The 26,978-nt window shown below is 36.9% G+C and overlaps 1 protein-coding gene across 1 annotated transcript in view; it reads left to right on the top strand.

Annotated features, from left to right (window-relative positions):
* Window positions 1-24,927, top strand: part of LOC136262908 (uncharacterized) — an 84,517-nt gene extending 59,590 nt beyond the window's left edge. The window contains exons 52-75 of the mRNA XM_066057326.1: window positions 2,953-3,141; window positions 3,635-4,027; window positions 4,083-4,181; window positions 4,232-4,348; window positions 4,402-4,530; window positions 4,800-4,982; window positions 5,034-5,200; window positions 5,256-5,346; window positions 6,083-6,338; window positions 6,399-6,538; window positions 6,607-6,814; window positions 8,005-8,150; window positions 8,202-8,327; window positions 8,408-8,463; window positions 8,520-8,845; window positions 9,046-9,227; window positions 9,564-9,916; window positions 16,688-16,745; window positions 16,802-16,918; window positions 16,968-17,089; window positions 17,156-17,343; window positions 23,258-23,471; window positions 23,525-23,823; window positions 24,480-24,927. Coding sequence (XP_065913398.1) covers window positions 2,953-3,141; window positions 3,635-4,027; window positions 4,083-4,181; window positions 4,232-4,348; window positions 4,402-4,530; window positions 4,800-4,982; window positions 5,034-5,200; window positions 5,256-5,346; window positions 6,083-6,338; window positions 6,399-6,538; window positions 6,607-6,814; window positions 8,005-8,150; window positions 8,202-8,327; window positions 8,408-8,463; window positions 8,520-8,845; window positions 9,046-9,227; window positions 9,564-9,916; window positions 16,688-16,745; window positions 16,802-16,918; window positions 16,968-17,089; window positions 17,156-17,343; window positions 23,258-23,471; window positions 23,525-23,823; window positions 24,480-24,769 — 4,449 coding nt within the window. The 3' untranslated portion in view covers window positions 24,770-24,927. The remainder of the gene's footprint in view (window positions 1-2,952; window positions 3,142-3,634; window positions 4,028-4,082; window positions 4,182-4,231; window positions 4,349-4,401; window positions 4,531-4,799; window positions 4,983-5,033; window positions 5,201-5,255; window positions 5,347-6,082; window positions 6,339-6,398; window positions 6,539-6,606; window positions 6,815-8,004; window positions 8,151-8,201; window positions 8,328-8,407; window positions 8,464-8,519; window positions 8,846-9,045; window positions 9,228-9,563; window positions 9,917-16,687; window positions 16,746-16,801; window positions 16,919-16,967; window positions 17,090-17,155; window positions 17,344-23,257; window positions 23,472-23,524; window positions 23,824-24,479) is intronic.
* Window positions 24,928-26,978: the final 2,051 nt, after the last annotated feature.

Below are 26,978 nucleotides of genomic sequence, written 5' to 3'. Positions count from 1 at the left end.
GAAATGTTTTGCTACACACTAAAGGCACTTTTGGACTTGATTATGATACAGCCAAGGTCCCATGAAGATATTGTGAGGCTTTCAATATTTTGAAAATGCATTATCAGTGTTACCCATACTTCACTATACGATAGTGCTGTATATTTGCAAAAGTATTGAGCAGAAATCAGTCTCACAATACTTTCATGGTACCTTGGCAGTATTGATTAGGTATATCCAAGCCCTAAAATATGACCTGAAACGATTCCAATGGGTAGCTACCAAGTTTTAAAATTTATTCAGTGGAATTTTCTACTGCATGACTGACTTACTGACTTGAAAAAAAAAGAAGCCTCTACTTGACTTGACTTACTTACTTGACTTGGCTTTCAAAAAAATTTCAAGCAAAATAGGTAAAAAATAAAAGAATTGCTGGAAATAAAAATAGGTGAAAGAAAGCAAAATAGGCTCATCCCTGGGCGCATCCACTTAAAGAAACTTCCCAAATATTATCAAACAGTATGGTAGTACTGTTTAAGTAAGGATCCCCCCCTAAAATTCCACCTTCAAAAATCATCCTAGAGACATCTTACATGATGAAAATCACCTTTATGGAATAACATTAGTCCATCTCACATCAAATAACAAGAAAACACTAATAGGCAGCCAGATATAGAGTTTTAAAAAATCACTAAAACTCGGATTTTAGTCTCACTGCCAGCCAGCCTGCCTGCCTGCCTGACCACAGTTGCAAGGCTGGAGACCAAACAAAGCAGTGCATGGCCACCATTTTACGCCACAATAACAAACTCACCAGTGGTATGTCCCTTTTGGAGTAATATGTTTTGCAGTCACCAAATCTACCAATATTTGGAATCCAGTTCCAGTGCAAATCAATCATGTGGACTGTGAATTCTGTGGTGCAGAAAATCATTTTGCTTGGTGAGCATTGCAAAATCCACATTATTGTAGTAGCTCCTTCGGCACATGCCCAGAATGCATGTTGCTGGGGATCAGGTTACCACTGGCTTTGGGATTTTTCTGTATTAACATGCTACCTTCAGTGTACAACAGCACTTTACAGTATGCTTTTGCACACAAGCCACCTTCCACTGTACCGAGCTCTATAACATTACGACATGCAACCACAACATATTACAACAACACATCACTTTACAGACAAGTTATAGAGACTAACATGTTATAGTTCTAACACAACCATGAGGTTTGTATCTGATTTGTAAACACGACACCCGAGGCCAAGGGTGGAGTTGTTTACAAATTAGATACAAACTGAATGGGTGTGTTATAACTTATTTGTGGTATGGGGCATGCGCAGATCAAAGGCACCCATTTGTAACACAAAAGGAACAAGAAGGCAAGGCTAATATTGGCTACCACTGAGCGCTGTGACAAGGAATGGTTTTTATTGTCTTGATGGTTAGTTTAATTCATTGTTGGCTAGTTTATTCATTGGTAGCACAGTATGCCAGACCGTTGTGGAATGAGGGCCTGGTCTGTATCAATACTAGCACTTGTGCAGCTGGAATGTAGTTAACAGCTGTGCGCTTTTATGAATATAATAGCATTGTTAGATTCATGATCACCATATTCTGCTACAGGTCATGTCCTCACTCATGAATACGATTAAAACTAGTAGCTGCTGCCAAGAGTGGCAAAGAAGTTACAATCATTGCAAAGAAACCTTACGAATTTTGAAAATGCTGCAATCTGATTGGTACTACATTTATTCTTGCACTGGCTATGCCAGATTAGCACGAACATGAGGTGCCATATTGATGCTAATCACTTCAGCCATTGTACTGCTTCACATCATTTAGACAAGACCGGAATCAGGAACGGAATGACCAAACTTCTATGCTTGCTGTAGTTCGTGTCAGTCATGTGGCTGTGCATGTTTATATTGTAATGTGCAATTGTGATGAGCTAGTTCCTTTGTTGCCATGGTTTTCCTGTTGCAATCTGTTATCATGTCCATCAGGCCAGGTGGTCATTCCTCCTCCAGTCATCCCCTAAAGGGGTCGTGTTCCAGCCTCAGTTGACCTAGCACTGAAGGATGGATGCCTTGGAGCTGTCTAAGCCCCTTTTTATTTCTCTCTTATATCCTTTGTTCTAGTTGTATAGGTGCTGTTGTTTTAGTTCTGTAGGTGTAGGTATAGGCAAAACCTTTAAAATAGAAAAACCCTTTTTGTGACATTAGGGCCAGTTCTTTCTATTCTTAAAAAAAATAGACATTTATGTACCTATAATTATTTTATTTTATTGTGAATTGTAACACATGCATAATCCTCTGGGCATAATCAGCTGGATGATGGGTTCAGTATTCAAACTATAGCTAGTTGATTAGTATGCCAAAGCCAGATGATTGGGTCCAAGTATTCTTTGGCATAACTATATAGCTAGTTTTAAGTCAAAAAATACTCAGGAAGCAGTTAGTGACTGCTTAATAGTCGATTGCTCTATTAGAGTAGTTTGATCTTCATAACAAACAGTGTGTCAGTCAGTCTTGAGGTAGCTAGTAAAGTACAATTAAACATACGCAGCTGCATGACTAAGAAGCTAAACAGCGTGCACTAAAGTTTGACCATTCCATTCCGTTCCGTTCCGTTTCATTCCTGATTCCGGCTTCGGTTATTATAAGTTGCCTTTTAGTTACATGTTTCTGACTCCCTGTATTCACAGGCTTTAAGCCTTCTCACAGGTCCCTAGTGGGATAGCATTCACAGAATTATTGGCCATGTACCACATGAAAATTTGAGCCACCCACAGTTGAAAAATGTTTCTCTTGGAGCTTTGTGTTCGTCCACATGCACTTATCAACCATGACTAAGCACAAGAAATGTGTATACGCTTAATGTATACATGACCTTAACAACCAAACTCTACGGTATATATACATCAAGTGAATATTGTGTGCATTAATCATTTAGCAACCTGTTTCTTCCCATGTAGATGTCCATGACTCTATTGAAGCACATAGCAAATACAGATTTGATGGATCTTGTGAAAGTTAAATATCATATCATGGAAACAACATTTACAATTCTTCAACTGTTTGACCATGTAAATGACATCACAGAAGAATGTGCTTGTGTGGTTGCTATGCACTTGTGCAATAAACTGTTTGGTAACAATTTTCAGGTGTGTTTCGGTCTGTTTATGGTCTGTTTAACTAGTACACAGAGTACATTAATGGTATTCATGTTGATATAGGTTGTTGCCATTATCTATGCTTGCTACTGTCATCACAACTTGAATGTCACTTTTTATTCCATAATAAAAATTATAGCCAGTGTTTTTGAAGGCTGTATCTTATTTTGTTATATTAGGACTGTTTTACAGTGCGTAGCCTAGATTTCCCTTATCATTCATAGAAATCTCAACTCCACATTACAATCTTTTACTGGCACATAATTAGATTTATGCATGGCAACAAAAGTAGTCAATTTGTGTGTGGTCAAAAGATTCAAAATTATAGAAATCAGCATTGAACTGGAAGGATATGCTCATTGTGAACTTGCTTTAGCAAACCTTCCTGTTATTTTATGTAGTTGCATTGAATACAGAGCTAAAACCACATGGATTTTGGAGATACGTACTTTATTATTGTGTGTATATTTTCCTGTTTGTGTAGCTTAATAGTGACGTATCACTGAACTTGGAAAATATGATAAACTTCATTGATGTTGCCCTAGCAAGTCCACAGTTTGACCAGATCAAGAAACAACAACTACATCTGCTTGTCCACAATGGATTGCTTACACAATTCTTTCCTGAGATTGATGATTTGTCCTCCTTTCTTGGATCTGATGGTTTAAGTTACTGCAAAGCAGATGTAGAGTTTTTTGTGAAGTTTGCCAATGACAAAATGCCTCCTATTGAAGAAGTCTCTCCAGAAAACTTAAGAGACAGAACCTGCAATTGTATTAGTCTATGTAAATTCAAGTTTCATTTAGACAAAATTCTTTGTAGAGGATGGAGTAAAGGCAAAGACCTTTCAAAGCCATTAAATTTATACAAAACTGAAGTACGTTTGTACATATAAGTGATAGTTAGATAATGTGTATACGTTTGTAATTTAGGTTTGTATTTTAATTGGGGATACTCTATTGAGTACATACACAGAAGCTAATCCAAGTGATTATGTACCACCTTATCTTCAGCAAACTCAGAAAGATAAAGTAAGAGAATTGTTCCTAGTAGCTATGTGTTGAATTTAATGCCTTTATAGAATCCATTAATGCAGCAGAAACTAGCACATCTTTATTTTTATACTGTATTGGAGAGACTGCAGTCTTGTCAGCAAAGCCCTTCACAGTTGATGTCATTGTTGAAAACAATTGATAAGGTTGTCATATTTTGTGTGAGGCTGTCATGCGTATCAATTGCTTCTATATTTAGAAACTCTGCAAAACAGACGGCAATGCAGACAAAGTAATAATACACATAGAAAGGCAGGCAGTGATGGAAGTGCTGCTTCAAACTATTGTAAATAGTTTTGATACTGATGATAAAATTGGAATGAAGAATGTACGATTAACTTGTTTATTGCACTGCTTATCAGGACTATATGCATCTATTTTCAGTTCATGGTGTATACATACATATGTATGTATGTATGTATGTATGTATGTACGTATGTATGTATGTATGTATGTATGTATGTATGTATGTATGTATGTATGTATGTACGTACGTACGTACGTACGTACGTATGTATGTATGTATGTATGTATGTATGTATGTATGTGTGTGTGTGTATGTGTGTATGTATGTATGTATCCCTTTTCATTGTATAGCTACTGGAAAGTGCTAAAGATATCAACAATTTAGTCAACCATGAATCACATTTAAGAATAATGCTTATGTATTTGCTTAAGAAACATCATGGTCCACGAGGTGTCTTGAATTTATTATCTAAGAAGAAAAGCGAATATTGGAACTGTTTTGAATGTTTGAAGTCTATTAAAGAGCAATTAGAGGTTTGTATCCTGCTATGAACTAACTACATGTTGAATATTTTATATCTTTAGGCTTCTCCTCCTCCAACAAGTCACTTGTTCCCCTTCATTGTGGGTGGTCCAAATGCCAAGCCACAGTTTACTGTAATGTACAAGGAAATATGTGGTCATCTCCTTCAAATATCATGTGGTTCTTCTGCTGACAAAATCAAGACTTTTGTAGATTACATTACTTCAGTGTATGTAATATGTCTTTATAGAAGTGTACAAATTTTAATGTTACATATACAATAGGCTAAATAGTGGTGGAAAAAGTTATGATGGAGTGTCATGTGTTCGGATGATGATATGGCTTTGTGTGTATCATGAGTTCTACTGTAAGAAGGTATACAGATTATAAACTACTTCCAGTAACTGCATACCTTTATTAAATTGTTTAAACTTTAACATCAACAGCAGTGTTTTGAAACCAAGCTGTTGTTGCATTATTAAATGTTGAACAACGGTAAAAGATATTAGGTTAAGAGATATTGCATACATACCCATATTTGACCGGTTAATAGCTGCAGCTGTTATAACTTTCAGCAAGCAAAACTCTGCAGCTACTATGCGAAGATAGCTTCTATTTGTCAGCCTGCGGCATTTATACGGATTCACGAGTGACTGACCTTGTTTAATCATCTGTCATACTGTCATTTATTTTAACTTCTCTCAAAAATGCTATTTCCTGGCTTAAAACAACTCCTTTGCCTGGTTTCTGCTTCAAACATGTCTAGTCAACACTTGCAACAGTATGTTCAGATACAAACGCAGCTCTTATCCGAGAGCAGTTCTTATGACAATAATTCTAGGCTGTGGAGTGGCTACTATGCGGGGGCGGATATTATACGAGCCACAGCTATTAACTGGTCAAATACGGTATGTACAAGAAATATCCACTATGTTATGTAAACCGAAGCTTAAATTTTGGAAAGCTCTGGTTAATAACATGATTAGCAATTGAGGAATTGAATAACAGTTTACTAGTATATTCTATTGGGTTATTAATAAACTCAATAACAAATTGATTCTATGAAGTACTGTACTGCATGTATTATTGTCACTGTTTCCATTTCATGCAGAAACATTTACCAGAACTGATCCCATTGTTTGAAAGAATAAAAAATAATGTAAAGTTTTCAGATGCTCACTTAAACACATTAAGATGTTTCGTTGATCCTGCCAATATGATCAATGAAGCAGAAATTCCCAATCCATTAAACCCTAATACTGAAATGCTAGAGTTAACGCAAACAGGTACATTGAAAAGGAAAGCTCCAACTGGTATAGTGGATAAAGAAGATCCTATTTGGAAATTCTTTAACCCTGAGCATGAAGGTACACAAATGTGCATGTGTATTATAGTGCATGTGAGTACACATGTGTATATGTTTTTAGATCCATCAGATACTGATCTACGTCATGCTCTAGCTAATATGATTGCAGTGGCATTTGCTCTACCTAGTCGTAGTAACCATATTTGGTATCACATGTTTTATCCTGAAGGATTAGAAAAAACACACCTGACTGGATTCATGGTAATGACTTAGAGCATGCAAGCTTGTATGTGGTCTGCTAAATAAAACTTCTCTTTATGAATGCATAGTATCCTAACAAAGTCAAAAAAGGAGGTTTAATGTATGACTGTGGATGTGAGTTAAATGAAGATGGCCAATATGGGAGGAAGGATTATATACCACATGCCACAAGAGGCACACTTAGTTTACACTCATGGTATTTGATGTTGTGGACCAACTTTGGTGCCTTCTGTGTTGGACTGTTGACTCAACCCAAAGCTCTAGATCAAATGAAAGGTTATAGTATTCTAGTGTAACAGAACACACAAATATTTAAACTGAGTGGATTTATGTACAGACAAATGTGATACTCCACATGAGTAGTGTATTAAAACTTTGGTGGCTGGTAAAAATTGGCAAAGCACTTAGTAAGCAAGTCTTTGGCTAATAAAATTTGGTGAATTGCTGTAGGGAATATGCCATACAATTATTATAAGCTATCACAACATGACCACATTCTTGTGCTGTGTGATGATCAATTTAAAACTATGGTGGTCAACTTTCCAGTATACAAGGACAATGTGCTTTACAGGATCACTTATAGCAGTGTTTTATGTACAAGACTTGTCATGCATTTGCCACTTCTAAAGTTGGTCCAGCATTAGTCTTGCTACTTTTTCTCTAGCTATTAAAGCACTTAGTATAGGTAATCACACACATTTGAGTGCAATTTTGACTGTTACTCGTACAATTATTCCATAATTGCACGTGATTGCCACATAGTAACCACCCTTCATGGTTTGTAGTACATACCTATCCAGTTCTATGTGGCCATTAACTTCTACCAGGTGATTGCATCATCCTTCTTTGCATTACATCATTTGTTGTTGCACTTTAAAGGCTTCATATGTCAACAATTCTGATTGGCTACTCAAAATGTCTACATATGTTGCACTTAAAAGGCTTCTATTGTCAGCTTATTTGGTTGGCTATTCATCATATCACTTTCTTGTTGCACTTAAAAGGCTTCTGTAATTCTGCTATTTTATTGGCTACTTTACAGTGCAATTACAGAAACAAGGCCATGCGATTTGGGATTAATTGCACTCCTACTATTGAGACAAATGTATGGCAAACTAAACCACTATGTGATTATAGCTATTAAAGCACTTATTGATTAGAAATTATAAGCACTTAGGTACTCTCAAAATTATCCCTGTGGTGGAAAAAACATGGTCTGGCCATGTAAAACTGTAGCCTTCATTCCTAAGGATCTTGCTACTAGTGGCGTTAGAGTAACAGGCTGATATTCAAAATTGCTTAAATTTGGAAGGGACAGATTTGTCAAACTTGTAAAAGTTTATTTTATCACCGAATTTGACATATTTGCTTCCTTGCTTTGTAAATACCTATACTTTTTACCCACAACATATAAAGTATTCATAATGGCATTGCAATAAAGTTATGAATTTGTTTTACATTTGCAGGTCGAATATTGTCTGATTGGATGTCAATCAGGTTTTACTGCATCACTCAACTGAGAACTGTGTGGTTACATATGAGGACCAACATGGGATTTGGTGATGATGAAAGATCATTCTTTATTATGAGATCCATGCACACACTATTCATGGTACATAAACTATCCTTACTTAAGCCTTGATATTATCATATTTGTTTGTAGCTTTTTCAAGATGGCAAGTACCCATTTACCCAAGGAAAGTTTATTGATATAAAATCACTTGATGCATATGAAAAATCATGGCATACATGCATATATGAGCCATGTAAAGGAAATTTACAAGCAGAAGTAAGTTGGTATAATTATGTTACTTTACAAAAGAAATTTCACTATTTATGTATTTCATATGTTTGGTGATTGTTTTATAGTTAGAAAAGAATTTCTCTGACTCAGTCTGGGTACTGCCAGTTCTTAAGAATTACCGGTAAGCACATTGTCATGTATATGGAGAGCAACGTGTACTATAATGTTGTTGTCTAGAACACTTAATGAACACTACCCACATTTGACCACTGAGAATGAGTATATGAAAAGTCTTGTTGCAGCAAGGGAAGCTCATGGCCTTGATAATACACATCTCTTTGCTCTCCATCTTCTCACTTTGGAATATGATAGGCTGCAAGTGGGTGGAGCTCTTCTTCCAGATTTGGTGGAGTTCTACCAGTGGATCCACACCCATCTATCATATCTGGTGACTTATGAAAAAGCACAACAGATCACTATTGGAAAGGTTATCAGTTTGAGTGCTAAACGATATTCCCAAGAACTCTGTGAACATCTCACAGACCTCTTTAAAAGAATTATCAGTATGTTACCTTGAATGAGATTTGGTCAATTAAATGTTTTGGTTTTAATAAAATAGTACAAATGCAAGAAATATTTGTGAAATATAAAAGTTTGTGAGCAGATTACCATTATAAGTTATCAACTAGGGATTTCTTAAGATGAATAGTTTAGAGAGGTGGCCACTATTATTGCATTAGTTTTGTAATTATGTACTTAACAGATAAATACAATTCCTATCTGAAAATTAATGGAGGTACTATTGGAGAGGCATCATGTGACAGAGCTGCTAAGCCTACTGATGCAAAATGTATAGATGAAAACACTCCTCTTATTGCACTGATCAGTCATAAAAACAAAGAAATTGCTGACTATGATTGGCTGTACATTGTTTTGATGCATATCGTAAGTGTTTTCTTTTGTATGATTGTTTACATGTAAGCATACAGCTGTATTTTTGATGAGTTAATTGAACATTCTGTTGTTACTTGTTTTTATATAGTAAGTGATTGCTTATTTTACAATACTTCTCAGTCACATTACCTTACCTCATTTTTTTCAACAGTATGAATTGTTGTGCATTGCAGTGTACTGGTCAGGGTGCCTATATGTAGCGGATACTGTATTCTTAGCTTGACCTAGCACTGCTACCCAAATTTCTGTGTTAGTACATTTACAGTTTATATAAAACCTTGTAGTGTGGGTGGGATAGCAACTGCTAACTGTTACATTTTTTAACAGATTGGATGTCACAATTCCTTCCTAAACAGTATTTTCAATCATGCTAAAGATCCAAATTGTCACTATCGGAAGTATCTACCTGATAGTCCTCCAGAATCACATCCTACTGAAGTCACCAGTCAGAGTTGTATTGTTCCCTCTGATGGAGACACTGGAAAGCAACAGTTTTTGAAGTTGATCACAAGCTATTCTATGTACAATGGTGTACAGACTAATCCATTGTTTGACCTAGAACAACTTGAACAAAGTGTAGTGGCATTTTATATAGCTGGAAAACCACTGATAATATCAGATGATATTAGGATCATCTTCAGATTTAGAGATTCACCAAATGAAACTACTCTAGGAAACAAGTAATTAGTTTTCTGTCAGTAATTATGAGGGATGCCTTGTACCTGCTCTGTAAAGCTGACATTTCCATGCATAGACGAAAGTATGTTTTAAAAATCGAGTAGGGATTGTAGAAAAAAACAATGAAACAAGGGAGGTTGCTGGCACCTGCTGCTATACTAGTGCACATTTATTATATGCACTTCGGTCATTTACACCCTGTCAATAATATAGCCATGTCTGTATGTTTAGGGAGGTGTAGGCAGCCTCACTTACTTCATTACTCTTTGTTTTGATGATCAATGATCCTACTTAAAAATGAGGAGATCTAGTGCAAGGTTCTTTGTGGATTTCAAAAAGATTTTAAACCATGCCCTCAGATCTTCATGTTTAAAAAACCTCAACTTCACCTTGGTATTTAAAATATGTAGATCTAAGGATGTGGTCTCTAACTGACTTAGCTAATGGGGTCGTGTTATATGAGAATTTAGAAAACGGTATGTATATAAGCCTTTGATTTTTTAAATTTCATGAGCTTTTTAATATCCATTCAAAAAACAGCCAAGCTGTAAAAGGGTACAGCCTAAAAGCCTGGGTGAAAAAAGTTGTGAAATCAAAGATGGTGACCAATAAATGGGCACAATGATGTTAATGTCAAATAATGTACACAGTCATTATTAAATTTTATTAGCATTCACATCATTTCTTGGCTGCCATTTTCACTTTGTAGCAGTCTAAAGACGTGCCCATAAATGGGATGTCACAATTTTATACGCCAGTTTGCACAACCATGCACACTAAGTATAAATACAGTATAAGTATTGTATTACAGGTTTTTGACTGTTTGTTAAAAGTTAAAAAAAACTCCCTAATAGAGTGCACACATTTTTCAAGTCCTTCTAATAGAACACACATAGGGAATGTTCTAGATTCTCCATTGGTAGATCTATTAAAACTTTTAATATTAAGCAGATAATTTTTTTTATTTATAAGGTAGAAACTAGGTGAGCTGATTAGCTGACAGAAGTGGTTCAGTGGTGAATGGTTTGGAAATTTGGTATGGAGATCCCTGGTTCAAATGCTGGAAAAAAATTGATATCTTTCGTGCTTTTTAAAATTCTAGGTGACTGTTCTATTAGAGTATTTCAGCCCTGCAATTTTTCACCAGGTTTGTTTTCTCCTTGTAACTCTGTAGCTGTCAATATGATTGTTTCAAACCACAAAAGGTTTGAGTTATGATGGTTAACCTATGCACAGACTGATTTTCAAGTTATTTCCATAAATGATTTAAAATGTCGTTCTTTTTAACACAAATATTGTTCATAACTCTATGAAAATCCATCAGATTTGTACCAAATTAGTGCCTAAATAAGTCATAATACATCCTTAAATTTCAAGTGTGATCGAGTTACGCATCAGATTTTTATAATGGTTTTTGTGAAGTGAGAAAGAAAAATCTAAGCCCCTCAAAACAAATGGACAAAAAATGAAGCTATTAAGATGAACTTTTGACTGGATTCAAAATCATAACCACTAACTCCAAAGTCCAGTGTAGTAGCCATCATACCACTGCTCCTTCACTGGGAGAGTGGTTGCAGCCATGTATGCACCGAGTGTTAAATAGTACTTAGATTGGAGTGCTACACACCGTACGCCATATATCATACACAGCAGATTTTATTTCTGCTTAAAAATTTTCAACACACAAGATTTGAAATACGTGACTCGGTCTGGAAAAACCAGTCTTATCGTCCATCACAGGAGATTTGGTATTTCACCAAGAGCACAAATCTACATGACTCAACTATCAAATTTCACAATCAAAATCAGCCAGACTTAAGTTATCTGATTTTGCTGGCTGCTTTTCCCAGCCCTAATGGAGCACTGTCCAGCCTGGGGATGGCTAATGTCAGTGTGTACAGGAAGACCTGTGCTGTAAATATCCTTTCGTTTTAGCCAGTTTTGAGACCTGTGTGGCCCATAACTTAGCCCGATTCATCCCTATGCCTTCCTCTTTAATTGTTTTAAAAATAGCCTCTTGCCTTTCTCCAGCACCACCACCCACCCCTTTTGGAGCTTGCTTGATACAGTCAACTTAAAGTTAAAACTGGCAGGAAAGTTAATAGTTGGCTCTTGTAGAGTAGGCGCTCTTGAAGGTAAGGATTTGATGTAAGCCATGTGAATATTTGGTACACATAGCATCATTCATTGGCAAGCTACAACACACTGAATACTTAAAACCAGCATTTCTCAATACTTTCAAATAGACGATAAGACCAGTTTTCCCAGACTAGGTCACATATGTGACCAGATTTGACAAAACTAGGCTACTACACACACCCAATTCTTTAACTGCTTGTAACTTGACCACTCAGTATGCTACTGATCTACAATTTTCACAACATTCTTTCACTGCATTTTGCAATAACAGGTCAAAATGTGAAAAGTGGTGGCTTACTCCTACATTACGTTATGGTCCTTCAAAGTTGCGAATCTGGATGTGTGTGGAAGCCTGGTTTTGTCAAATCTGGTCACATATATTCTTTCACAAAGCAAGCTGCAGACATAGGGGATATCCTTCGAAAGTTGCCCAGGATGTTATCACAAATATTTCCAATCTATAAGGAGGTTCCGTGAATGAATGAATGTACCGTAAATGATGAAAGTTTGGCGTGACTCAAATCAGAATGCGAAACAGGTTGGTGGCCATAAGTTTGGTGAATTTACCTTGCAGTTAATATAGAATAATATACAGAATAGCTGATAGAATTTCCTCAATTCACCAAATTTTCCAAACTTTAGTCACTCCAACTTTTGTCATTACGGTATTTGTTCTTAATGTATGTATTTAAATAGTGCATGCATGACACAATTTTTAAACGGAAGTGAAATCTGCATTTTGCCCTACTCCGTGCCAACCAAATACAAATATTGGTTCATAATTAATTTCGTTGGGTATCCAAGACCAATATTGTTACCATTAAGGTAAATAAATACCACTTTAGCGTGGGAGTTCAATGGCACCGCTTGGGGTTTAACTCACATATTGCCTGGGCAATATTATGGGAAAGCGGTTTGCCAATGACTTTGATACCCAGCCAGTTCAAAGATTTAGGAACGATACACTTTGACTTGTTGTATTCAGGGACATAGAGCTTTGTATTGTGGGACTTGTTTTTGTAGTGGTTGCTGGGTATACTTACTAAGATAGACTAATTGGGTGTTAGTAAAGGATAATGAAGACACAAAATAATTGTTTGGGCGATCGTGGATGCGTATTTCTACCCACCTCGTATCAGCCTTTAAACAGATCACGGAATGGCAAAACTACTACTACTACGCTGAAATGGGTAAGTAACTTACAGTCCTAAGTACATAACTTAATATAATAACTTACTTATACTGTCCCAATAGCAAAGTTAGTTGGCTTAACTTAGTACTAAAATGATAACAATATAAACTCCATCCCACAATCATAAGTTTTATAACATTGTGTGTTGAAGCATAGTAACGTATTAATGATGTTTTAACGTATGGATAACGTTCTGATGGCTATTAGCCCATGCTATTAAAACCACGATCGATCTTCAGATGCTAGTGTATAAAACAAACGGGGTGAGTTCTTGTCAGTTCTTTCACCTATTAGGTGAGTGCATTCCAAGTGATATATATCACTTAGCTATACCACAGCTACTTGGTATCTGCTGATATATACACTTGTAGTCCTCGGGCTGCGCCCTCAGGCTTTGGGTGTATATATCAGCAAATCCCTCGCAGCCATGATATAACTATTAAATAAGTCCACCCTCTGGACATGCCTACTAAGAAGAACCAATTTAGAACAAAGTCTGCCTTGTACTTAAGTAAAAATGCTGATATCAACAAAATAGTACGTCACAGCCACCAAGGCTCTTCATTTGCTGCATCTAGGATAGCTAGGATGATCTAGTCTCACCTAGGATGACTGCGCATTAGGGAGATTCGTAAGATGACTTCAGCAGTAAGAATTTGGATAATCATTTGCTAGTCCTGCTCTGATATTCTTGCCTGCCCAAGTATATGTTTTGTAATGTTACTCTTCGGCCTGTAAAAATTAAAATCTAGACCCAAAACAATCAAGGCCTTGCACACCTACGTACCAACTCACCCCACAATCAACTACAGATCGTGGGAGAGTCAGACAGTTACAGGAGACAAGTAAGGATAGTGGCAACATTAATCTGCAAGTGAATACACACCCCAACTATCAATTGCTGAAAAGTAATGTGACCATCTCACTTCATTTTCAGCTTTGCTCCGCCTGTTATACAACTTTACAAAGAACAGTAGAAGAAGTGCTCCTGCAATCAATACTCTCACTACAGAAATTACAGAATATTTTCATGATAGCCAGCACAGGAAGCCATCAATGCTCTACACATGAATCAATGTGGCTTATAGTGGAGAAAGAAATGGGATACAAAGGAAGACAAAGGCACGTATAACATTATATTGTAGCTGCAAAAGTAGGCATGAGGCACATTTTGGGCCTAAGTGATGTCAACCAATGCAGTGATTTATCCCATAGAGTTAGCCATAGTCAGGCATTGGTCAGTTAAAATCCCCTCACCACCAAAGTTGTAGTGGTTCCAATCCACTGCTTCTAAACTGCTATAACTTACACACCATACCATATGTTAGAGTTAAAGCACCACCGCGTGAGTGTACAGAAAATACAGTACGAAGGGGTGTGTTGAGAGGCTCATACAGCACAAGGCGAAGCCGAGTGCTGTATCTGCCTCGAGACACCCCCCAAGTACTGTATTTTTCATACACACAAGCAAGGCAGTGCTTTAAGTGTTATATTGTACTTCCTGGTTGTCTGGCTTGGAGTGATTTTCTCTATTACTCAAACCTCTGCAATTTTCGGCAATAAGGATATCAGTAAGTGTTCATATAATCTATTTCTAGTCGTAGAACGAACTAATAGGATTAGTTTGGCTAGTTTAAGCGATTTACAATGTCTCGCACGTGATCAATTGTACTGTCTTAGTGGAGTCGTGTTTTAAAAGCTTCGTGATCAGACGATCAGTAAGTGTTTATACAATGTATTTCTAGCCATAGAACGAACTCATAAGAGTATTTTAACTGGTTTTAGTGATTTACAATGTGTTGTTTGTGTAACATTCCTTAGATAAATTCTCTGCATAACTGTACTGTTCCTATATTGTACTTTGCGTGGGAGGATCAAATCGATGCCACATATCATATTGTCCATACAGTACTAATCAGCTGCATAACTGTACTGTATGAGTCATACAGTACAGTTATGCAACTAATTGGGCAAATACAGTACAGTTATATGCTTAATTGGGGAAATACAGCACAATTGGGCAAATACAGTACAGTTATGCAGAGAATTTATTTAAGGAATGTTACATAAACGACACACTGTAAATTGCTAAAACCAGCTAAAATAATCTTATGAGTTCATTCTACGGCTAAAAATAGATTGTATAAACACTTACTGATCGTCTGATCATGAAACTTAAAACACGACTCCACTAAGACAGCACGATTGATCACGTGTGAGACATTGTAAATCGCTAAAACTAGCCAAACTAATCCTATTAGTTCGTTCTACGACTAGAAATAGATTATGAACACTTACTGATATCCTTATTACCGAAAACCGCAGCGGTTTGAGTATTAGAGAAAATCGCTCCGAGCCAGACGACCAGGAAGTACAATACAACACTTAAAGCACCGTCTTGCTTGTGTGTACAAAAAATACAGTACTTGAGAGTGTCTCGAGGCAAATATAGCACTCGGCTTCGCCTCGTGTTGTATTAGCCTCTTGACACACCCCCTTGTACTGTATTTTCCGTACACATACGTGGCGGTGCTTTAACTTTAACATAAATCTATACATCTATTTACTTGCTATAGAACAAGGAAGTTGATTATCGAGTTGCTGTTTATACAAGAGCAACCACAAAGCCATTATATAACTTTAAAGTGCAAAAATTAGTCTAAGTGAAACCAAACATGAAATTTCATCACTTTACAGGCTAGCATTGTTTATAATAATACAATGAAATTCGCTAACCAGTTTACAGTTGAAGTGATTATCTCCAAGTCTGGTTTTCCAGCATTTGAGCAAATGCACATGTGCATACAGGTATGAGGTCACTGTTTCGAGGTGTACAAAAGTAGCAACATGCTACTCCAACCTATATAATTCCTCTCCTTACTGTTTCTCTTCATTAGTAGTGCCATTATCACTTCAAAGAATCATCTACAATGCTTGTTATCGACATTCTGAAAGTAGGCGATTACATCACCTAACTGCACGATAGTGTGTGAGAGACTGGTTATCTCTGTTCCTGTTCACTTAAGGGTGTGCCCACTACAGAGTAAGTGCAGGGGCTACTAAAACGCTTAACTGAAGTTACAGAATCTTAGAATGTGATGCTATGGGCATTTATAAATCAAAACCGCCATATGGCGGTTGTGGCGGTGAGAGGGTTAATTAAGTATTTAGTTCAAAGTTTTGTACATAGAAACTTGTTGAAAACGTTTCAAACTCTGAACTGGGCTTGATTATACCAACCAATCCTGCCATGTGAAGGTTTTTGGTGATAGTTTCAACAGGAAAGCATAAATTTTCACAATCCCTACTACGTATATAGTATGGTACAGTGCTATCATACCCTATGCACTAGTGCTGAATTTTTTATTATTTTAAATAGACTATGCACGTGATAACTAGTTGAATTTCTGATACCCTTGTAATTGCTATTATTATTCTGTAGCCCTGGCTGTGCAATTGATGTATCTTCTGTTGCTCAAGAATTACCTAACAACTTCAAGGTGAACTTTGTGGTGCCGCTGTTAAGTATTTCACTAGCATCATTATATTCTGTTAGGAGCCACTTCCGGAGGAGACTAAGAAGTCATTGGAATATCAATTCCGTACAGCTACTTATCAAACACTAACTGAAGTTGTTACTGGTCTGAGAACTATATTAGGACACCTCATTCAGGTATTGCATTCTGTACTTACATAATTGTCACATTGTAATCCATATCTAGGATATTCTGCAACAAGAACACAAAGTGTGGGAAACTAGATTGAACATTGCTCTTGCTAGCTACTTGAAAAATTCTTTCAGTAAAGACCCAGAAATAGTGTTTGGTGAAATAGGCATCCAAAGGTATGTATGTAACACATGCATGCGTAAATTTAACCATAATAATTTTCTTTTGATTTTTATTTATAGCATCAGTTATGAACAAAAAGTGATATTTGGAGAAATAGAGATGAAGAGATTGTTTGAGTGTATGGGATTGTTTGTTGGATGGTTACAAGGTGGCTTGTATGACTTCTCTACACTACCTGTTTCTGTGTTTAAACATTTGGATGATGAGGACAAGGAAGCTCTTCAGAAAATTCCGAATAAATACTTATGTACGTTCATATTTATATATCAAGACACACGGTAGTGTGTCGTGCAGCCTAGAAAGCCGGTGACCGCACCATGAGTATATCTACAGGAAGAAAGAAAACAGCTTTTTCATGCATGCATAGCTCCATGGCCCCTTCTCCAAAGCACACTATTTTTACAATATAGCTGTCCCCCAGGTAGGGTACGCCACACAGCAAATTTGATCAAATTCGCAACAGCCATTTGTGAGATATGGATGTTCAAAATTTCGTTTTAATTTCTTCGTTTTTTTCTTCTTATGCTGTACGCGGGCTTTGATTTCTTTTCGCACACTTTGCAAAAATTGTTATAAAATGCAAATGTCTAAATCGATTGCCTCGATCTTTGGCACGAATGAAGAGTGTGTAACGTTGGATTCACGTACCAAGTTTGTTGTGAATCTGAGGAATATTCAAGGAGTTATGAGCATTTATTCATGTAAAAAAAGATCAAACTTCTGTCACGGCTACAGAATAAACCGACTATAAAAATAACTTGAAAATTGGTGTGTAGATAGGCTGATCATCGTAGCAGTGCCTTTTGATAGTTTGAATAGCAATAGAGTTACAGCGACAAAGTTATAAAGCAAAAACTAAGCAAGTGAAAAATCATGGGATCGAGATACTCTAATAGAGCAGTCACCATGGAGTAAAAAAGGTGTACAAAAAATGTTGAAAAAAAACTAACTGGAGTTCAAACCAGGGACCTCCATACCTAACACCTGCATCTGAACCACTACTACCTTGGCTGGTCACCTCACTTAATTTCTGCTTTGTAAATGAAATTTCTAGTTGAAATCTGCTTATAATCAAACATTTGTAATTTCATAGATCTACCAATAGAAGTACTAGATTGTTCTAGAACATTCTATGTATGTTCTATTAGAAGTCCTCAAAAAAATGTGCACTTTATTAGTGTATTACAATAATATTATCAAATATTGAATTAAATCATGCAATGAAATACATTTATAAGTCTGTCTTCAATAATCTAATCAAAAACAGCCAAGCTGTAAAAAAAGGTGCGGCCCCCATAAAGGCCATGGTGAAAAAAAGATGTGAAATCCAAGGTGGCGGCCAAGAAATGGCTGTGATGGTAGGTTAATGGTTACATTTTAATAACAACAATTCAGGTGAATTTGGTGCCAAGACCAAGCGGCACAAAATTCACCTGAATTGCCGTTATTAAAATGTAACCATTAACCTACCATCACAGCCATTTCTTGGCCGCCACCTTGGATTTCACATCTTTCTTTCACCATGGCCTTTATGGGGGCCGCACCTTTTTTTACAGCTTGGCTGTTTTTGATTAGATATTACTTCTTTTTGTATTTGTATACTGCAAAGCCGGCCTATGGCTGGCTTTGGGGCTTTTTTAACCCATGTGTTTTTTTCTTTACCACAGGAAGAAGAAAAGAACTTAAAGAAGAATTTTAGTACTTCAATTATTTTTGATTTTATTAGTAATTATACAAATTATATACATATATTTATTACATGCTCATTATTCCCCACAGGATTTTTTTTGCAGCTGATCTCTCTACTGGGTGACTTGAAATGTAGCTGAACTATATACAGGATGGTTTCTTTGTAGCTGAACTCTCTACAGGTGATTTGTTTGCAGCTAAACTCTCTACATGGTGGTGTCTTTATAGCCGAACTCTCTACATGATGGTTTCTTTGTAGCTGAACTCTCTATAAGGTGACTTTGTCTAGCTGAACTCTCTACAGGGTGATTTTTTTGTAGCTGAACTCTCTGCAGGGTGATTTGTTTGCAGCTGAACTCTCTACATGATGGTTTCTTTGTAGCTGAACTCTCTACAAGGTGACTTCGTCCAGCTGATCTCTCTACGGGGTGATTTGTTTCTAGCTGAACTCTCTACAGGTGAATTGTTTGCAGCTAAACTCTCTACATGGTGGTTTCTTTGTAGCTGAACTCTCTACAAGGTAACTTCTTCTCTACAAGGTGATTTGTTGTAGTTGAATTCTCTACAAGGTGGTTTGTATGAGGCTGAACTCTCTACATGGCGGTTTCTTTGTAGCTGAACTCTCTACAGAGTGATTTGTTTGCAGCTGAACTCTCTACATGATGGTTTCTTTGTAACTAAACACTCTACAAGGTGACTTCTTCTAGCTGATCTTTCTACAGGGTGAATTGTTGTAGCTGAACTATCTACAAGGTAACTTCTTCTAGCTGATCAGCCTGATCTCTATACAGGGTGATTTGTTTGTAGTTGAATTCTGTACAGGTGGTTTCTTTGTAGCTGAACTCTGTACATGATGGTTTCTTTGTAGCTAAACTCTTTACAAGGTGACTTCTTCTAGCTGATCTCTCTACGGGGTAATTTCTTTGTAGCTGAACTCTCTATATGATGGTTTCTTTGTAAATGAACTCTCTACAAGGTAACTTCTTCTAGCTGATCTTTCTACTGGGTGATTTGTTTGCAGCTGAACTCTCTACATGGTGGTTTCTTTGTTGCTGAACTCTCTACAAGGTGAATTCTTCTACCTGATCTCTCTACAGGGTGATTTGTTTGTAACTGAACTCTGTACAAGTGCGTTTTTGTGGGTGATCTCACTGCAGGTTGATTTGTTTGTAGCTGAACTCACTTTGCTTGTAGCTGAACTCCTTGCATTGTATCTAGTTTCTAGCTGATCTCTCTACAGGGTGATTTGTTTGTAGCTGATCTCTCTACAAGTTGATTTGTGTGTAGCTGATCTCTCTGCAGGTTGATTAATTTGCAGCCGATCTCTCTACAAGGTAGTTTGTTTGTAGCTGAACTGTCTATAAAGTGATTTATTTGTAGCTGATCTCTCAGCAGGTTGATTTGTTTTAGCTGAACTCTCTACAGGGTGATTTACTTGTAGCTGAACTCCTTACATTGTGACTAGTTTCTAGCTGATCTCTCTACAGGGTGATTTGTTTGTAGCTGATCTCTCTACAAGTTGATTTGTGTGTAGCTGATCTTTCTACTGGTTGATTTGTTTGTAGCCGATCTCTCTACAGGGTAATTTGTTTGTAGCTGAACTCTGTACAAGGTGCTTTTTTGTAGGTGATCTCACTGCAGGTTGATTTGTTTGTAGCTGAACTCACTAAAGGGTGATTTGCTTGTAGCTGAACTCCTTACATTGTGTCCAGTTTCTAGCTGATCTCTCTACAGAGTGATTTGTTTGTAGCTGAACTCTCTATAAGGTGATTTATTTGTAGCTGAACTCCTTACATTGTGTGTAGTTTCTAGCTGATCTCTCTACAGGGTGATTTGTTTGTAATTGATCTCTCTACAAGTTGATTTGTGTGTAGCTGATCTCTCTGCAGGTTGATTTGTTTGTAGCCGATCTCTCTATAGGGTAATTTGTTTGTAGCTGAACTCTCTATAAGGTGATTTGTTTGTAGTTGATCTCTCTGCAGGTTGATTTGTTTTAGCTGAACTCTCTACAGGCTGATTTGTTTGTAGCCGATCTCTCTACAGGGTGATTTGTTTGTAGCTGAACTCTCTACAAGTTGATTTGTGTGTAGCTGATCTCTTTACAGGGCAATTTGTTTGTAGCTGATCTCTCTACAGGGTGATTTTTTTGTAGCTGACCTCTCTTCAGGGTGATTTGTTTCTAGCTGATCTCTCTACAGGGTGATTTTTTGTAGCTGACCTCTCTTCAGGGTGATTTGTTTCTAGCTGATTGCTCTACAGGTTGATTTGTTTGTAGATGAACTCTCTACAGGGTAATTTGCTTGTAGCTGAACTCCTTACTTTGTGTCTAGTTTGTAGCTGATCTCTCTACAGGGTGATTTGTTTGTAGCTGAACTCCTTACATTGTGTGTAGTTTCTAGCTGATCTCTCTACAGAGTGATTTGTTTGTAGCTGATCTCTCTACAAGTTGATTTGTGTGTATATAGCTGATCTCTCTGCAGGTTGATTTGTTTGTAGCCGATCTCTCTACAGGTAATCTGTTTGTAGCTGAACTCTCTATAAGGTGATTTGTTTGTAGCTGATCTCTCTGCAGGTTGATTTGTTTTAGCTGAACTCTCTACAGGGTGATTGCTTGTAGCTGAACTCCTTACATTGTGTCTAGTTTCTAGCTGATGTCTCTACAGGGTGATTTTTTTTAGCTGAACTCTCTTCAGGGTGATTTGTTTCTAGCAGATCTCTCTACAGGTAGATTTGTGTTGATTTGTTCATTGCTGATCGCTCTAAAGGTAATTGATTTGTTGCAGTTGAACACCCTGCAAAGTGTTTTGTTTGTAGCTGAACTCCTTACATTGTGTGTAGTTTCTAGCTGATCTCTCTACAGGGTGTTTTGTTTGTAGCTGATCACTCTAAAGGGTAATTTGTTTGTAGCTGAACTCTCTCCACAGTGACTTGTGTGTAGCTGAATTCTGTGTAACTGAATTCTCTAGAGAGTGACTTAATTGTAGCTGAATTCTCTACACAGTGCATGACTTGTTTATAGCTGAACTTTCTTCAGTGTGACTTGTAATGTTCTGAATCTCTATAGTGATATATTTGCTTAACTCTCCACATGGTGACTGTCTTCTTGCTGAACTGTCTATAAGATTAACTGTTTGCAGCTGAACTCCCTACAGAATAAGTTGTGATGTAATAAAATTCTATAATGGAGTAAATAAATTAGCCGAATGCTCTATTAGGGTGACTGTTCTATTAGAGTATCTCGATCTCGCATTTGCTACACGGAGTTGGCTTTCGAATCATAACTCAGTGGTTTGTAATCCGATTCTTCTGTACTACTGCAAGGACTTTCTATGAAGATTATTCCAGCTATACACCGATTTTCAGCTCATTGCTCTAAGCGGTTTGCCTAGTAGGCGTGAAAACTAATACTTTTTTATTCATAAAAATCGATCGCGTAATTGTGACACAGGTTGGGTTTTGTGTCATATCTCCGTGGTCTTTATCTCGATTCCTTTCAAACCACCAAAAGGCACTCCTACGATGGTTACTCCATCTACATAGCAATTTTCAACTCATTCCATGAAGCGGTTTACCCTGTAGGCGTGACAACAAATCGATCTTGTTTTACGCGAATAATCGGTCATAACTCCTGAACCATTCATCGGATTTGTACCAAATTTGATGCTAGGATTCGCCTTTGGACTCCCTTTCTGTGTGCCAAATTCAAGGCGATCGGAGTACGCGTTTGCTTGTTATAGCAATTTTTGCAAGTGTGCGAAAAGACGAAGAAGAAAAAAAAAACGAAGAAAAAAAAAACGAAACTTTGGCAGCTCGTATCTCGGAAATGGCTGGAGCGATTTCCTTCAAATTTGGAATGTAGACTCCCTTGGCTGGCGGGCAACTGTGTAGCAAATTTGGTTCCAATCAGATAAGTGATCACCGAGATACAAAGGTGTGAAAATGACGTTTTCGTTCTTCTTGTCAATATACTCACGGTGTGGCGCGCCGGCTTCTTGGGCCGCACAACACACTACTGTGTGTCTTGATCATCATTGTATCTACATAGAAAAGAAGAAATGTGAGTAAAACCAAACCTCAAGTCAGCCATAGGCTGGTTTTGGGGCCTCATAAAGTACAAAAAGGAGTGAAACCCACACAAAAACAGCCAAGCTGTAAAAAAAATGGTGCGGCCTTAAAATGCCTGGGTGAAAAAAGTTGTGAAATCCAAGGTGGCGGCCAAGAAATGGCTGCAATGATGTTAATACTAATAAAATTTAATAATGGCTGTGTGCATTGTTAAAATTTATTAGCATTGACATCATTGCAGCCATTTCTTGGCCGCCACCTTTGATTTCACAACTTTTTTCACCCAGGCATTTTAAGGACGCACCATTTTTTTACAGCTTGGCTGTTTTTTGTGTGGATATATATATATATATATACACACATTACATGATCACTCAACATTTTAATATTTTTAAATGCATGTGTAGCTGCAGAAAAAGATTTACTCACAGATTTTGGTGAACTTGAGAAGACTTTGAATCATGCTGAAAACCACTTGACTACACAAGCAGAACTTAGAAAATCAATAAAAGAATCTTTGCTGGAATTAGGCTTGTGTGAACCAACTGAAAAGTTAATAACTCTTATCCCTGAGTCAATCTTAACTTATCATTATGTGCAGTTTCGCATGACTCTCCGCAAGTAAGTCAAATGATTTTATACTATTGTATATTAAATCCTATTTATAAATACAGGATAAAATTGAAAGTGGTGATGTTGGTTAATTTACAACCACAAAATCTGTCCACTGCTCAAATCAAATGGACAGAAATTATTGAAGATTTATGGAAAGATTTATGGAAATATCTACCCCACTTTCAAAATGAGGATCAGTTGTATGATGAGAACTGCCTCAAATTTGATTGTATAAAACTACAGTTTGGTGATGGTGAGGAGAGTGAGAGTGATGATGAACCATGGCCACATGATGATGACCCTACTGTGGAAGGAGAGTCAAGTGATAGTCAAGTACCAACCCCTAACAAGAATGAAAGTAAGTGTTAGTTTTTAAAATGCTGGTCCTACTAGTGTGTATTATATTTAAAGTGAATAAGGCATTTGCATGCATTGACAGACAGTTGAATTGTGTGATTGTTGCACTGATTGTTTACAAGAAACTACTAGCTATAGTGCACAGTAAGAAAGCTTGTAAATGACTAGTGTTTTTCCAAACTAAGATCCTTCATCCACTCAATTAAATTCCTTACCAAAATCTTCCCATAGTGGTTCTACCCATTTCTTCTTGCATACAGATCCATTTATATTTTCACTGCAAAATAAATTAGCAATTACAAAATTATACGTAAAATTTTAACACAACCACTAAGACATCAAGCATCAAAATTTACAGAAACAATATTATTTCTACCATTGTACATGCCTGTCTGCAAAAGAATGAATTGCTCCAATAAAGCAGTCACATAGTAGCTAGACATTCATTGTTAACATTGTCACCTGTTACCATGAAAAATTCCATGCAAAAATTTACAGCTTGTGATTAACTATCAATATCTTTCTATGCATACATTTTGTACAGTGGAAATCATATATATATACAAAAATGTTTACACAAAAAACTTATCACAAAAATAAAAAAATTAATTGTATCTTATGCAACAAACTTGAAGTATATCATCCATATTTGTACAGCTGAACCAGCAGTACCAAGTCCAGCAGTACCAGTACCTGTCAGTACTCCAGTGACATCAGTGTTACTGTCAGCTAAACCAAGTGGAAAAGCTGAGAATATGACCACTAAAGAATTATGTGAATGGCTCAAGACAGTCAATGTCAGTGATGATTACATTAAACTCTTTGAAGAGAATGATATTAATGGAGGTATTCTTACCACCTTCACTGATGAAGATTTAAAAGACATGGGTATTTCCAAAGGCTTTATACGAAAGAAAATCATGGTACAGTTAAGACAAATTCAGTAGGCTTGGATTATTTTATGCATACCACTGCACTCTACCTATAGTACTGCTGTTAGCTAGCTTCATAGTTAGTAGATATTTGTTGCATTCATTTCACATATCAATGCATACCTGATTTGTACACTTTAACATCATTTTTATGAGCACTACTGCATGAGTAACTGTGTATAAAATTTAAGTCTCTCTGTTTCTCCAAGTACCTTAGTAGGTACTCACTAGTCATTGCACATATCAACATGACTTTAAAGTTATCAGCACAATAGATTAATTTCTGTTTCAAACTTCATTTGTGCCTGATGTTAAAATTGTACACATTTTGTTACTGCCTAAGGTGTAATGTAGAATCTATTTACCAATATTTGTTATTTACACCAAATAGTACTTGGTTATCAGACTGGTATAATAATGATGATAATTGTATTCAATACGGCAATTGCGATTGGTGAGCCACCCTCACATAGACACCTATAGGACCAGGTGTCCAATAGACCTTCAGCTCTTGTGCTGTAAAGCCTTAATAACAAAATAGGTTCATCACCAATGTTCATCACCAATGTTCATCACCAATGTTCATCAGACTAGTGCAGTTTTTTGCTGTATAGTTATACATGGATGATTTGATTTATACAAATTAGTTAGCATAGAAGGTAGATTTGTGCTCTTTCTTCAACTCAAGTGATGTCATAATGAATTGTTTTGTGCACAAGAAGCTGGTATAAGATGCTACCTGTAATAGTTGTATCATGTACCCGAGTGATTTGCCTGATATGTACACCCAAGCTCGAGGGCCGTACACCCAAGCTCGAGGGCCGTTAGGCCCGAGAGCGTGGGTGTACATATCAGGCAAATCACGAGGGCATGTGATATACAACTGATATGTTCCATGTAGGCTAATAACCTACTGTGGTGGGCGACTAATCACCCAAGCCAATACGAAGCAACCCGCTGGATTTATTATATAGACAGTCTTGTAAAATTCGATTATGGGTTAGCAGCAAGTAACGTTGCAGTTACGTTTGTTAACATAAATGGGAAAATCCTATGAATATCACGGAAACACTCAATTTTGCGATTTAACAAGTATTTCAAAGTTGCTACATCGTTTAAGCACTGTTTACAACGTTTTCTAAACATCCAGAGGGGTAAGCTTTGCTGTAGAGTGGTTACCTCATGATATACAAAAAGTGGGCGTGGTACATAATCAAACATGCAGACACGCGATTGTAACTTAACCATGACACTAGTTCTCACCTTAAACTTCCGTTTGTCAACTCGTAGGGTGGTAAGGGTGTCGAATCACCTCCGTCTGAGTGCTGTAGAATGCAAAATCGGGTTCATGGTTTTCATCACGTGAGCAATAATAAACTCCCACAATCGAATACTGCCATGCAGGATTCTTATAAAAACAAGCAACGTTACCTCATCAGATATCAAGGCCATGGTACATTTAAGTTAAACCGTGGCCAGCCATGGTTTAACTTAAATGTACCATGGCAAGCCAGGGTTTATGAGATATGTACCCTGGAATTCTCCTTTGAAGTTAGGTGGTTTCATGGTACATTTATTGATATATTCTTGCCTTCCGTGCTTTGCCAAAATTTAGCATAGTTGATAATTTGAAAAGTCAATGTGAAAGTTTGTAGATCATCATTAGCAGATAACTGTACATGTCTTAATAACTATTTTACTATTTTAAGCAATAGCTTACAAAACTTAACAGAGTAATCACTTGTACAGTAATGATGTGGTTTATATAATTATGACATAAGCATCAATTCATGAGAAATATAATCTAATAATGGGCAATAATGAACTGAAACACATTATAGGTTATTGTTTGTGATGTTGTGGTGAAGCCATCTGTAGATCAAGTCACCACCCAATCTGGATCTTTTCTGCATTTGACATAGTTTTAGTTCCCAAGTAAAGTTTTACTGACTCCTTGGTTCACAGACTCTCTCTGTAGCCTCTTTGTATGTCCTTAGCTGGTATATAAAGCAATAAATAGTTGAAAGATAAAGTTAGGTAAAAGTAATGATGGTAATTTAATTGTGGCACCAGTATGACTCTTCTTACACTTTCCTGTTACGGCTTTTAAAATGCTATCTGCCTATCTATGTACAGTGCTATACAAATCATGTTGTATTTAGGCTGGCTTCTTAAAGATAGATCGTAGATGGAGTATCAGAGTAAGGTATCCTTCCCCACCAGG

This window comes from Dysidea avara, chromosome 8 (assembly GCF_963678975.1).
Source record: "Dysidea avara chromosome 8, odDysAvar1.4, whole genome shotgun sequence".
In the NCBI taxonomy this organism is placed as follows: domain Eukaryota; kingdom Metazoa; phylum Porifera; class Demospongiae; order Dictyoceratida; family Dysideidae; genus Dysidea; species Dysidea avara.
Note: the sequence above shows the minus strand (reverse complement) of the source record. Positions and strands in the feature narration are given on the sequence as shown.